General features: G+C 35.9%; 1 protein-coding gene across 2 annotated transcripts; it reads right to left on the bottom strand.

Moving 5' to 3' along the window:
* Positions 1–105: 105 nt before the first annotated feature.
* LOC137403668 (uncharacterized) lies at positions 106–12,505 on the bottom strand. Of its 2 annotated transcripts, none has more exons than XM_068089665.1 (6): positions 12,369–12,505; positions 7,238–7,376; positions 6,021–6,216; positions 4,575–4,834; positions 2,608–2,908; positions 106–952 (listed from the first exon to the last, which is right to left on the bottom strand). In XM_068089665.1, exons 2-6 carry the CDS (start codon positions 7,350–7,352, stop codon positions 661–663), a joined length of 1,164 nt encoding a protein of 387 aa, XP_067945766.1. In that variant the 5' UTR covers positions 7,353–7,376; positions 12,369–12,505; the 3' UTR covers positions 106–660. The 2 variants fall into 2 exon arrangements, with proteins under 2 accessions (XP_067945766.1, XP_067945765.1); XM_068089664.1 differs by lacking the exon at positions 12,369–12,505 and adding an exon at positions 12,189–12,326.
* Positions 12,506–12,991: the final 486 nt, after the last annotated feature.

Below are 12,991 nucleotides of genomic sequence, written 5' to 3' on the forward strand. Positions count from 1 at the left end.
GCATTGATTACTCTCTGCTTCAATCTATGAATAGCTTTGCTTTTTAATACTCATCTAGATTTTATTTATTTTTGTATTCTACATTTAATTCATTTTATTTAAATGTTATGTTTGTATAATATATATTTTTTAGCTTAAAGACATCGAACAACAAAATGAGTCAGAAAATGCATGATAAAACAAAAATATATATATATGTGAAATGTTGGAGGTCTCTATCGGGATTTGTCTAGTCTAGCTCGATATAATAATAAAATAAAATCGCTATGTAAATACAATACTGTTCGGTAGGTTTCGGCTGGTTTTAAATGAAACTAGATGGATACATAGATATCAGTATGTAATTCTTTGTGGACATCATTAAGTTACTGCTACCATATACTGTATATCATATAGGCATAACTTTAGGCATGACAGCATAGATTATCCTGAAACTACAGTAAGGGCAAGCAATTTGAAGGCTGATATTTGCTGTTATTGTAAAAACAACTTGAAATAATACTTTTAAATATCGATGTGAAATAACTGCTTAGTAAACTTCCAGTGTTGCGTGAGAAGGCTCGCACCAATTTTACAACGTTAGGTATATGTGGAGTTGTATGCACAATGTTTAGTAGCAGCCAAGCCTGTAGTGCTATTTCAAGCAGTCTGATGAATATATCATTTCAGTCTCCAGCTAGTCGCTCTTTGAAAATACTCTTTAGGGTCAGTAATTGCTGCCAGCTGTTTAGCTCTCTCCTGTATCGTCAGATCGCATAAAATACTTTTAAATTCTTCCGAAGCGTCTACTGGCTGAAGTTTGTGTATCGTTTCTAAGCTATCTGAATCGGTGTTATCCGCTGATGGAGAGTCGCTGTCAGAATTGATGTAGCTAGTCGTCTTTCTTTCAGGTGAAGGCCAACGGTCTCTCCCAGGACTCCCGATCAATGCGTAGGCTACACTTGACTTGGCTCTACAAAGATAAACGCACCTTTAATGTTGAAGTAGAACAGCTTAGATAGCGTGTCACGCATAATTTATAATACTGACAACTTTAGGAACCCGAAGTGCTAATCGTTGACTATGAATATGATAGAGCCCTAATGCTTGTTCAGCTGTTGATTATAATGTACTCTTTATCTGTTGTGCACTAGGTCATCCCATCAGGTGGACCTCGGCGAAGAAAACATGCAGGATGCAAGTGTGAACAGCTCTACTCACAAAATATTGGCTCTGCATAACGCTGAACATGCGTTCAGTGGCCTTGCAAATGCTGCGTTCAGCCACTGAACCTCCTATGACCCCACAATTGGTCATTTAATGTCTGTAAACTAGCGAGGTAGACCAGCCTAGCTCTAGCTATTTCAGTTGTCAATGAATTAGATTCTTTTAATAGTAAGAGAGAGAGTGAAATTGAAGAATTAGTGATTGATTGCGAGCCTTAACTGATGGCAAAGTGGAGAAGTTCGTTTTAAAAATAACTAAAAATAAGGGAAGAGTTGAGTGCAAAGTTTTAAATTTTGGTCATCATTACGATCCAGTAATTATACAATGAGATACTTTCTCATGGCCGCCAACGAGCCAGACCTCAAAGACATATATGAAACACATACTAACGTATTATGTTACTACTATGCAGTCAAAATCTGCTAGCGGCAGCTGTCTGTTATAGCATGAGCTCCCTAAATAGCAACACGTCTGAGTGTTGATCATAAGAAAACAATATAAGATATTTCCAAAGGCTATTGACAACCCTTTAGAAATCGGGCCCGCTGTCAATGTTCATTCATCTTAATCGGCAGCAAGAATCATAAGGCCTTGACAAGTCAATTGTATTGTCATGATTGTGTTTGCACCGACAGCAAACAATCTCGAAAGAAAAGAACAAAGAAGATTTAGCGTGGCGGTTAGGTCGGTAAAGCGCTATGTAAACGCTACAAGGCATGATAAATCATGACAATGTCTTGAAACACCTTTGTAGGTCGTTGTACGACAGCATGTGACGCACAAATGACAAATTTATGAGGGCCTATTGAGACACGTTGGCTTGTTTGTTTTGATCAGGTTTCAGGCAGTAAATGCTGACATGATTTAGAGAGGTTTTGTTTACAGCGGCCAAGTTTATCTATGGTTGAGTTAGTAGTTGGTGAGTTGAAATATAAAAGATGACTCATGTTTCTTTGCTGCACGACCCTTGATTACTCTTTATCTCTGATGAAATTATGTTTCCATTAAACAATTGCAAAAGTTCCTTATTGAAAAGTTTGTGATTCATAATAGCCTGTAGTTCTCTGATGTTGGGAAAGGACAACAATTCAACAAATATGCACCAGAGTAAGCCCAACAGTCACAAGAGATGGTTTCCCAATTAGTTAACTTTTGAAACGAAGCATTGCGAGAAGAGTCAAGCAGGTAGTGTTTTTGAGATTCGAACACATTTAAACGACAAGATAAAGCTTTCTAATCCATTTCGTACAATGGCGATTGTAAAAAAGATTATCATTTTCACTTTAAGACACATAGACTTGAGTTGCTGGTTAATAATTTTCATCATCCTTGTGTTTACCAAAACTCGGCTCAACTGAGCTCGCTCTCATATACTTGAAGGTAGGAAAAACTGCTACATACTCTTTTAGCATCCGAAGTGGCAAGTTTTTAGGCGATTGTACTTGAGTCTTGAGAGGGAATGCTCCAGGTAGAGAGTTGGTTCTCGCCCGGGCTGGCTCCTTTAGTATTGAGATGGCCGGATGTGTTACTAACGCTTCATGGGATAGATTTCTATTCACTAGCGTTTTATTTCTAGTTATTCGTTTTTCAGGAGTACCCGGATTAGAAACAATTGATTCGCTAGACTTCCTCCTTATGATTGGATGATGTAGTTTGATGTCAGACGGTTTAGCGGTTAATGGGGAACCATGCTTGACTCTTTCTAAAATTAAAAAGTGGCCTGCTTGATGTGCTTGAAAAAAAATGATGGTCTGAAAGCTCATTTTCCTTCATGATTTATAAATTTCTTTAAAGCAATTGAATATGAAGTTTTGTAAGAAAACACTGGTTTCGAATTTACCTTTAATATTTTCTACACTTTAATAATTTACAGTTGAACCTTAATAAGCAAGGTAGAATTGTCCACACTTGACATACTTGTGCGAAAATATGCTGTACGGAAGCAGAACTGTAAAAAAATTTCTCTGCTTAAGTGTTAATCATTGACAGTAGTAAGACTAATAACAACATATAATAATAATATAATAAGGGTTATATAAAACTATAACACAGCTAAATATTCTCCTCTACCTGTCACCACTTGACATGTTTCATACCTATGGGCTATGACTAATAAATATATAAGTTGTACCTTAGCAGAAATTACTCAAAAAGTTTTGGAGGAATTGCTGGTTCACATGAATTCCGTGATCGTAATGTGAACACTGTCATGCTAGAGTCTGCATGACCATTATTAATGCTATAACAAAGTCTAGCGAGAGGGTCAAAGGTGTTTTAACATTCACATGAGCAGCTCACAAAGCACTGTTCTCAAATTTTCCTACCTCTAGTGTGCAAGTGCCTCCTGTTTATTAAAATTGTCTTCAAGTTGCATCAATGTTTGTGTGTATCACTAGCTAATCTCTGACAAGCAAGAACTTTCATTCAACTGCATATCTCAGCAATTTAAGTCACTGTAAACTGCAAGTGTGAGCGGGAGCAAGGTGTAGTACACTCTACACAAGACAGTAAATTTTAAGTAAACCATGAACGAACTCAGAGGCCATGACCATATCCGAGTAGTAATAGATTTTAAGATCCAGCAAGTGCTGTAAAATCGTGATATGTAAGTTGTTGACAGCCTGCGGCCACTATCACTTCAGCATACAAAGCTACTTTAACCAAAATGTTTATTGCTTATATATTTCACTCCATTCCAGTTATACTTTATATACTTCACTTCGACACAATTATACTTTATATACTTCACTTCGACACAGTTATACTTTATATACTTCACTTCAACACAGTTATACTTTATATACTTCACTTCAACACAATTATACTTTACATACTTCACTTCGACACAGTTATACTTTATATACTTCACTTCAACACAGTTATACTTTATATACTTCACTTCAACACAATTATACTTTATATACTTCACTTCAACACAGTTATACTTTATATACTTCACTTCAACACAATTATACTTTATATACTTCACTTCAACACAATTATACTTTATATACTTCACTTCAACACAATTATACTTTATATATTTCACTTCAACACAATTATACTTTATATACTTCACTTCAACACAATTATATTTTATATATTTCACTTCAACACAATTATACTTTATATACTTCACTTTAACACAATTATACTTTATATACTTCACTTCAACACAGTTATACTTTATATACTTCACTTGCTCATTGTTCACTTTGTGTACAACAACGCTGGCTGATTTTGGGCACATGCACTCTTTTGATGAATCTTATTGATTACTACAAGATATCAGCTAATGATGACAGCTGTCAGCTAATGATGACAGCTGCCAAACCTGCCACGTTCTGTCAATAGAGACTAAAGCTCACCAGAGTGGCTGGAAGAAAGCGGCATTCCTGGTATTGCCCCATTAGGACTGTTCAGAGCTATTTTTTCTTCAAGTTCTTTACTGTTGGTTCGTCGAAGTACTCTGTGGCCTGAGGTTGAAGCCGGTTTGTTTTTGTTAAGTTCATTTAGTTTGTCTTTTGGTGGACTTGGATGCATAGCGGGTGACGATGGTTTCACCAAAGGTGATTCTTTCTTTTCTTCAGCTTTCTTTTTTAGCAAAGCTGAGTACTTGTTTGGATCACTGCAACAATCAACATATTTTTTCCTGTATATCCTTTGTATATCCTCTGCTCCAAAATCAACTTACAATCAGAATATTCAGCAAAGAGAAAAAACTCAGAGTTGTCTTCTACGTTTTACATTAAAACTTGAAGCAAAATCTTGCCACATCTTCGGTTTCTTTTAAACCACCATAAAAATAATTGATGAAATGTGTTAATAGGTTTTTGCCTCATATTGAAGTAAACAATGTATGTAATAAAAATCTAGGTTTTTGCTGGTGGATTTCTATTTAAGCCTAATAAGGCAAAAAAATAGAAAAGCCGAAGATGCCAAAACAACTAATCTTTAAAGATTTGAACTGCAACATTCGGCTCTGCACTCCTAGATCGAAACTAATAGATATGAGGTGAAACAACAATAAATATTTGTAAAAACAAACTCTCATCACATCAACCCACCTGGGATAGACAAGCTCTAATCACACCAACCCACCTGAGATAGACAAGTTCTCATCACACCAACCCACCTGGGATAGACAAACTCTCATCACACCAACCCACCTGGGATAGACAAGCTCTAATCACACCAACCCACCTGGGATAGACAAGTTCTCATCACACCAACCCACCTGGGATAGACAAGCTCTCATCACACCAACCCACCTGGGATAGACAAGCTCTCATCACACCAACTCACCTGGGATAGACAAGCTCTCATCACACCAACCCACCTAGGATAGACAAGCTCTAATCACACCAACCCACCTGGGATAGACAAGTTCTCATCACACCAACCCACCTGGGATAGGCAAACTCTCATCGCACCAACCCACCTGGGATAGACAAGCTCTCATCACACCAACCCACCTGGGATAGACAAGCTATAATCATACCAACCCACCTGGGATAGACAAGCTCTCATCACACCAACCCACCTAGAATAGACAAGCTCTAATCACACCAACCCACCTGGGATAGACAAGCTCTCATCACACCAACCCACCTAGGATAGACAAGCTCTAATCACACCAACTCACCTGGGATAGACAAGTTCTCATCACACCAACCCACCTGGGATAGACAAACTCTCATTGCACCAACCCACCTGGGATAGACAAGCTCTAATCACACCAACCCACCTAGGATAGACAAGCTCTAATCACACCAACCCACCTGGGATAGACAAGCTCTCATCACTTAACCCACCTGTGGGCTCGTTGTCTCATCTCTGGAAGCTCTTCATCAGAGAACCTTTGTATCGGTGGCAGCACCTGATGAGGTGAGAGCCTTGAGCTGTCTCTGAGGTGTGTGGTTGAGTATTTGTGGGTATCCTGAAGAACCATATTCTCTGGTATACACTCTAGTGACCGAGACCCTCCAGCATTGATTCTTCTTGAGAAACCTAAAATATAATTATAATATTACTAACACTACAATGTTGGAGCTTCAGGTACAACCTATAATCTTCCCCATCTGACATTTCCCCCACACATTGGAATCAATTGCAGTTATATCATGGTCGTCACCATCAAAAAAAGAAAGTTGCTTCTTTCAGTCTCAGATAATTCTAACTCAAATACATGTATTAGATTTGGTACATTTACGAGCATATGTTTACAGATGATGGTGCCAGGGTTTATATCACTACTACAAGAGTAGGCTGTAAGCTTTCTCTTACATGCAAACATTTTGTTACCATTTATAATATTTCAAGGACAGTTCATGTTTCAATAAGCAGATAATTGTATAATGGTGGTATGAACATTAATAATACGGTACCAATAATCATAACAACAAAACTACAAGCATTAACAATAGGAAAAGTACTGAAAACACTTTTATATATTTTTATGATTCATATATGTGCCATTTCAACATCAGATGATTGGTAGCACTTGTACAAATAAGAGATGAAAAGAACACTAAAATGCTGCCTCGAATTCTGTTCTTGTTAAAATCATCTGGCCCTCAGCTTACCGTAATGAACTTTATGAATGTTATGTAAAATGCATGGCTAGTTCCATAATATCCGCTCTCATTATCCTAATGAATTTTATTGTGTTTACTATATAGCAAATCAGCTAATGTAATAGAAATTCATAATTGTATCAGCCATGCTCGTAGAATCATCCTGCATTAAAATCAATAGGGTAAGGGAGACGATTTATTTTATAGCTAGCATGGTACATGTATATATAACTCTAATCAACTTTCTATATAGACAAATATTGTTGACGCTTGATTGTGACATGGTGATGATGCGTTTTATTGATTGCGTGAACAGTTTGCGACTTGGAAGATTTCTAACAGCACCACAAAGATTTTAAACTTTTTTTGCCAGAACTCGTAAAAAGCTTTTTTGTAATGAATGAGATTGAACTGAGATTTTAGGAATAGCCTTAGGCCTCTGTATTCATACTTACATTTACTTTTTGTTGGAAATTCTTCATACACATCGGAAAGTCTTGGAGATGCAGCCTGGGCCACAGGCTTTTGCCACGGAGGTGATTTGAAGACTGTTATTTTTGGTACATCCATCGGAGTCAGTTTCTCATTAGGTTTCTGTGAATATCATAAGATTATTTAAACTAGATAGATATATATAGATATATTGCAGTGCTGACATTCAGTTCTATAAGGCTCTGGCCTGCTTGCAAGACATGATGGCAGAGTTGTAAATAAATAAAAGTATTAAATTGCAAGGTAATTCCATAGAAGAGCGTGAATTGTCTCAGTCTGATGGTTAAATCTATGAATTACAGCTACAGAGGTTTAGTTGGAGCTTAGCTTGGCTAAAGCCTAATGCTGTTATAAAAAGGCGGAAATCTAGCCAGCGGACCTAAAGCTGTTGTAAACATTTCAAAGATTAGTCTGAAGCACAGGCTTTTTAATTTAATGTTAGCTTGTGAACCTCTGGTTGTTATAAACATACTCAGAGCTAGCCTGTAGATTAAAGGCAGTTACAGACACACTTCAAGTTTGCCTGTGTACATAAAAGGCTGTTACAATACATACACAGCTTACTGATACTTAATGCAAATAATTTATTTTTCGAAGAACATTGCGTGTGGACCAATTATGCCTGATAACATTTGTCAACAAATTTGGCACCTTCGGCTAGTGTGTGTTTTAAAAGCCTTTGACAAAGAAACCTGTCACGTGAAGCCATGCTTTATGTTAATGATTCCGACGTCTCTCTTTAAAAAGCATTGTTATCTCCGAAGCATACTAATTCTCCTTGCCATGAGTTTGACATGACCTTGACATGACCTTGAGGCCGGTGACCCACTAACCCACTAACCATAAGTTTGAGTTAACTCAGACCCTGTCAGTTGGATGAACAACTTCACAGCCTTTCTACTAGGTTGACTAAGTACAAAGCAAAAGAAAACATGAACCTCTTCGATTGTCTCGACAACAATGTAGTATTTCTTTGCATTGTTACTAATGCCTATTTTTAGCCTTGCGGTATATTTATAGCCACTCGCTCAAGTTGTGGATCAATACAATTTGATCGATACATCAGACTTTAACATTAGAGTTCGATATGAAAAACTGACATGATAGATAAAATGGCCAGACACCTCCTAAGGAGAAGTTGTCTCCCTTGATCAGCATCGCATTTTAATAATAGATGAAAGAAGGAATAGTCTGGATTAATTAGAATGTTGAAGTATTGAGAGTAGTATTTTTATTGTTATGAAATTACTGAAAGAAATACAGAAAGGTTACTTGAAATCACTATGAGCCATCACGTGTTTTCTATTTATAGATATACTAGCTGTGCTACCCGGCGTTGCCCGGGTAATAAAAAAGTCTTTGGTCAGAAAATTGATTTGTATGTATTTAACATATAACAAAATTTCCCATTCTAACTTTCAAATTGCATATCATGAGAGAAGTGTTTTGTGTAGTTGAAATAAATTGAAAGAAAAATAAAAACTGTAAAGGTTTGAAAACTTTGTCAAACAACTGTAACTTTCAAGCTGTTAGCCAAGCACACTGCCAATGGAAAATTCTAGTGAGCTGCTTAATAAAATAGTCTTCTAATGGTGGTAAGCCATGATTTTGGTCTGCATTGTTGTCCAGCTACAACCATTCTAACAATTGCTATAGCCGGACAATCAAACCTAAAATACACATACGGACATATTTTGAGAAATATAGATATATTATAGGTTTGATGTGGTTGACAATGCTGATATCTCAGTAGAAGCCCTTTGTTAGCATATTTTCCTTGCTAAAGCACTGTCTAAACAGGAGTGAGCAACATTCGCTGCTGCGTAGGCATTACCATGGCTTATACCATCTTTGTGGTAAGCAATAACCACGGCATAGCTGCTGGTCCATAAAGGTCAGCAACATCAGTTGATGAATGACCATAAATTATGTTTTCTATTTTGTTAACGGTCTGATGAAAACGTTGCATGCCTCCCTGCTGATGCAATTAGCTCTTATATTCCTTACTCCTACAATCTCTCACCCACTGGGAAAAGATAATAGGGAAAAGAGCTTGCGATAGAAGCTGCCAAGATATTCTAGGCTGTTTTCAGAGGTAATTTAATAGTGTCTAATATTGGGGCTTTATAGCTCTGCTCCATCAATTATTGATGAGAAGTGAAAGTAATGGAAGCAAATGGATATGAACCTAAATTTTCTGATAAAGATATAAACAGTGTTGGATATGTTTGACATTTGAGTTAGTCTGTAGGTTGAAGGGCAGCAGCGAAGCAGACACCTGATACAAATGTACTAGAGGGTAATGAATATAGCATCTTAGCATACAGCAAGTATATCAAGAATGCCTTTCATATCATCAGTGAACCATTTCGCAACTCAAAGTTCAGTACCGTTACAAACTTTGTGTTTAAAATGCGTTGATCAGTTTACTAGCAGAGAAGAAATGCAGCAAGAGATAGCGCTAATACTAAAGCTGATAGTAACAACTTTAATAGGTTATAATTGAAAATATTGATTGCATTTAAGAGTAATTATGCGCAGCGGTGTGTATAGTTTGTTAAAGCAACCACATTGGTTTTTCAGTTTAAACATGGTTAGCAAGAGAAAGTATTATACATGTATATTGTCCACTTGTTCAACTTGACTACAATGCCTTGCAATTTATATACATGCCGATATAGTTTAATAGACTTACTTTGTTACGGCTACTAACAGTTGAATAATCTTTATATAGACATATGTATTCAATATTGAAATTTAAATTATCTGTTACTTGAAATTCCTGCAAGACCCAGTGGCATGGTATCCATATGATAATCACTTCAGTTTAATTTTGAACTGTGCACGTGTTCACATGTAGCTTTTAATTTTTATATGTTAGATTGAGTCAAATATCTATAGACCTATAGTCAAGAAGGTAATTTATTCTGAGATATGCTTCATTTGTTAAATCCTCAGGTCTTATTAGAACAAATATTTTTATAAGAATTCATTACCTAACCCAAAAACTTATAATAATTTTTTAATAAATACTATATACAATCACATACAGTATTCAAACGATAAATTATATAAAACTATGTAAAAGTGTAAAAAATAAATTATATGTAATAAAATAAGTTAATAAAGTAATAATTAATATAATAAAGGTTTATTTTCTTATTAAATTACCAGAAAGAAATGCTAATTGAAGTGTAGTCTTGATGATATATAGATTTATAGGCAAGTATATAGGTATATGTAGAGATATACAAAGTAGCTTACACGGACTTATACTAGGGGAAGTTTAAAGTAGCTTAGTTTGTCTATTTTATTACCAATTCTCGTTTTATCTTATGTTCTCTCTTTCACTTTCATTTACACATCTGTAATCTTACGTAAACCTTAAAACATCGTACATTAGAAAGGAATATATATAAAGAAAATAAAAGCAAATATTTGCTCAAATATTGCTTGTATATTATATGTTAAAATGATTTTAAGCGTCACATTTATACTTGAAAAGAGTTATCACATAAGTTATATAACGTAATTGCGCTTGAAAGTATATCACTGATTAAAGATGAGATGGTACTAAGTGGTTTGTTTATGCCTGAAATCTTACTTCAACATCCGTCACACGATCGCTTCTCCCCACTCCCCGAGGTCTTGGTGTTGTTTGCGCAGTCAAGCGCTTGTTTATTGCGTCTCAACTGTTCCTGATAGTTTACTAGAGATGTAAACTACTGCCTAGTGCAAACAGCTTGTGCTTGCTGTTTGCATTTAGCAGATGCAGTAGCTGAGGATAGAAAGAAAGCCAGACCTTATGAACACTCCGCTTAGGACAAACTCTGCTTACGGAGCTGCTCATCTCATTCTTTAAAATCAATAAAATCTAATCAATCCTTTCTGCAGGAAATTTGTTTTGTCCACCGTGATGATGTTAGTTAAATTACCTACACCGTAAAATCTATAACTAATTTGCTAGACTACTCTAGTTTTTCTCTGAACAACTTGCTAGTGCTGAAGAGAAACTTTCATCAATAACTAAGCAAAGGCATTTGACAATAACAACATACAGGTTCTTTTAGAAAGCTTCTAAATAATTTGTTATTTAACACAAAGTTTGAATGTGAGTTCTAATTTGGATAAACCTTCTCATTTACTTTGATGTATTAGTGGCATGTTGGTCACCTATTTGTATTAGATTGATGGCATGCTAGTTACCTATTTATGTTAGGTTGGTGACATATTAATTGCCCATTTATGCGAAATGTTGCTTACATCTTTTGGTTATCATGAATGACCTTAGTTGTGATATAAAAATAAATAATAACATTATATTCATCTGATAGTCTTTTCAAACTCCATGCAGAGTGCTAGAACCCAAATAGGGACCTTCACTCAAAAATTAATTATTGCATTTACTTAATTGATTGAGAAAGAAACATTCGTACTTGAACCAATTTTCTTTTGGAAAGACAAGTCTACAAATTTTCTAAATTTTGTTCTAAGCACTCTTAAAAAGTTGAACAAGTGTATATTTTTTGTTCTCTCTCTCCTATCTCTTCTCTTTCTCCTTTCTCCTTTCTCCTCTCTTTCTCTCTCTCTCTCTCTCTCTCTCTCTCTCTCTCTCCCTCCCTCCCTCCCTCTCTCTCTCTCTCTCTCTTTCTTTCTTTCTCTCTCTATCCTCTCTTTCTATCTCTCCTCTCTCTGTCTTCTCTCCCTATCTCTCCCTATCTCTCTTTATGTCTACCTCTATTTCTTTCTCTTTACTCTCCCTCTGTTTCTCCTCTTTCTACCTCATCGTATTGAATAATAATTTTATGTTTTAAAGACTAATAAATGTTAAGTTCAATCTGTGACCAAAAATAAATTCTGGCAAATTTTAAATGTTCATATATTTACAGATAAATACATGTACAGCTTACTTACCACTTTTGTGTCAAGGATTCCAGGTTGGTTACAGGAATCAAACTCAGCTACCATTATGTTTTAAACTAGCACTCGCAGCCACTTGTCAGTAGGTGTCTTAAGCGTGTTATGAATGATCCTCCACCCGGCAAGTCAAGCATCTAGCATTGCTCTAATAAAACGTATCAATGGTCCACTCACCTCATTATCTCTAACCAACCAATCAAAGCCTTGAGTGGTTTTATTTGTTTAACGGTAAGTGTTATTGCAATTTAAAGAATAATGACGAATCTTTCTAGTATTATGTATGAGTGTTTAAGACGATGACGTCCTTGCATAGCGGCCAAGAACTAGCTGGAAACTGTTGCGACAACATATTTACAACAATCGTAATCATTCAATCAACATGTTTGCTTTCCACACACAGCTTCACTACTATAATTTCGTCTATTAAAGCTACGCACAAAAGCTAGTTCATTGCCTTTACAGAATTCATTTATCAGCGTATATGTTTATCTCAAGTCGCTGTGAAATGCATGTTCAATGGCCATTCAAAGTAATTCGTTTACACAGCAGAAACAATGTTTGTTTTACTGGTAGATATTTGAACTTTTGCCAATTTACGTTTAAGTTTGAGTCTGAGTTACAAAGTAATCTTAGAATGGTCAGAGTGTGGTGAGTTTCTGACAGCTAGTTTCAAATTATCTAGTAGATGTACACAAAAACTGCTATGCAAAAACACCAAGCGCTTCCTTAAATTAAGAAAATAAAATATGGACTTGGTTGTTGAAATTTCACAACCCGAGTCTTACCTACTTCGTTCT

The sequence above is a fragment of the Watersipora subatra genome, chromosome 9 (genome assembly GCF_963576615.1).
Source record: "Watersipora subatra chromosome 9, tzWatSuba1.1, whole genome shotgun sequence".
Lineage (NCBI taxonomy): Eukaryota > Metazoa > Bryozoa > Gymnolaemata > Cheilostomatida > Watersiporidae > Watersipora > Watersipora subatra.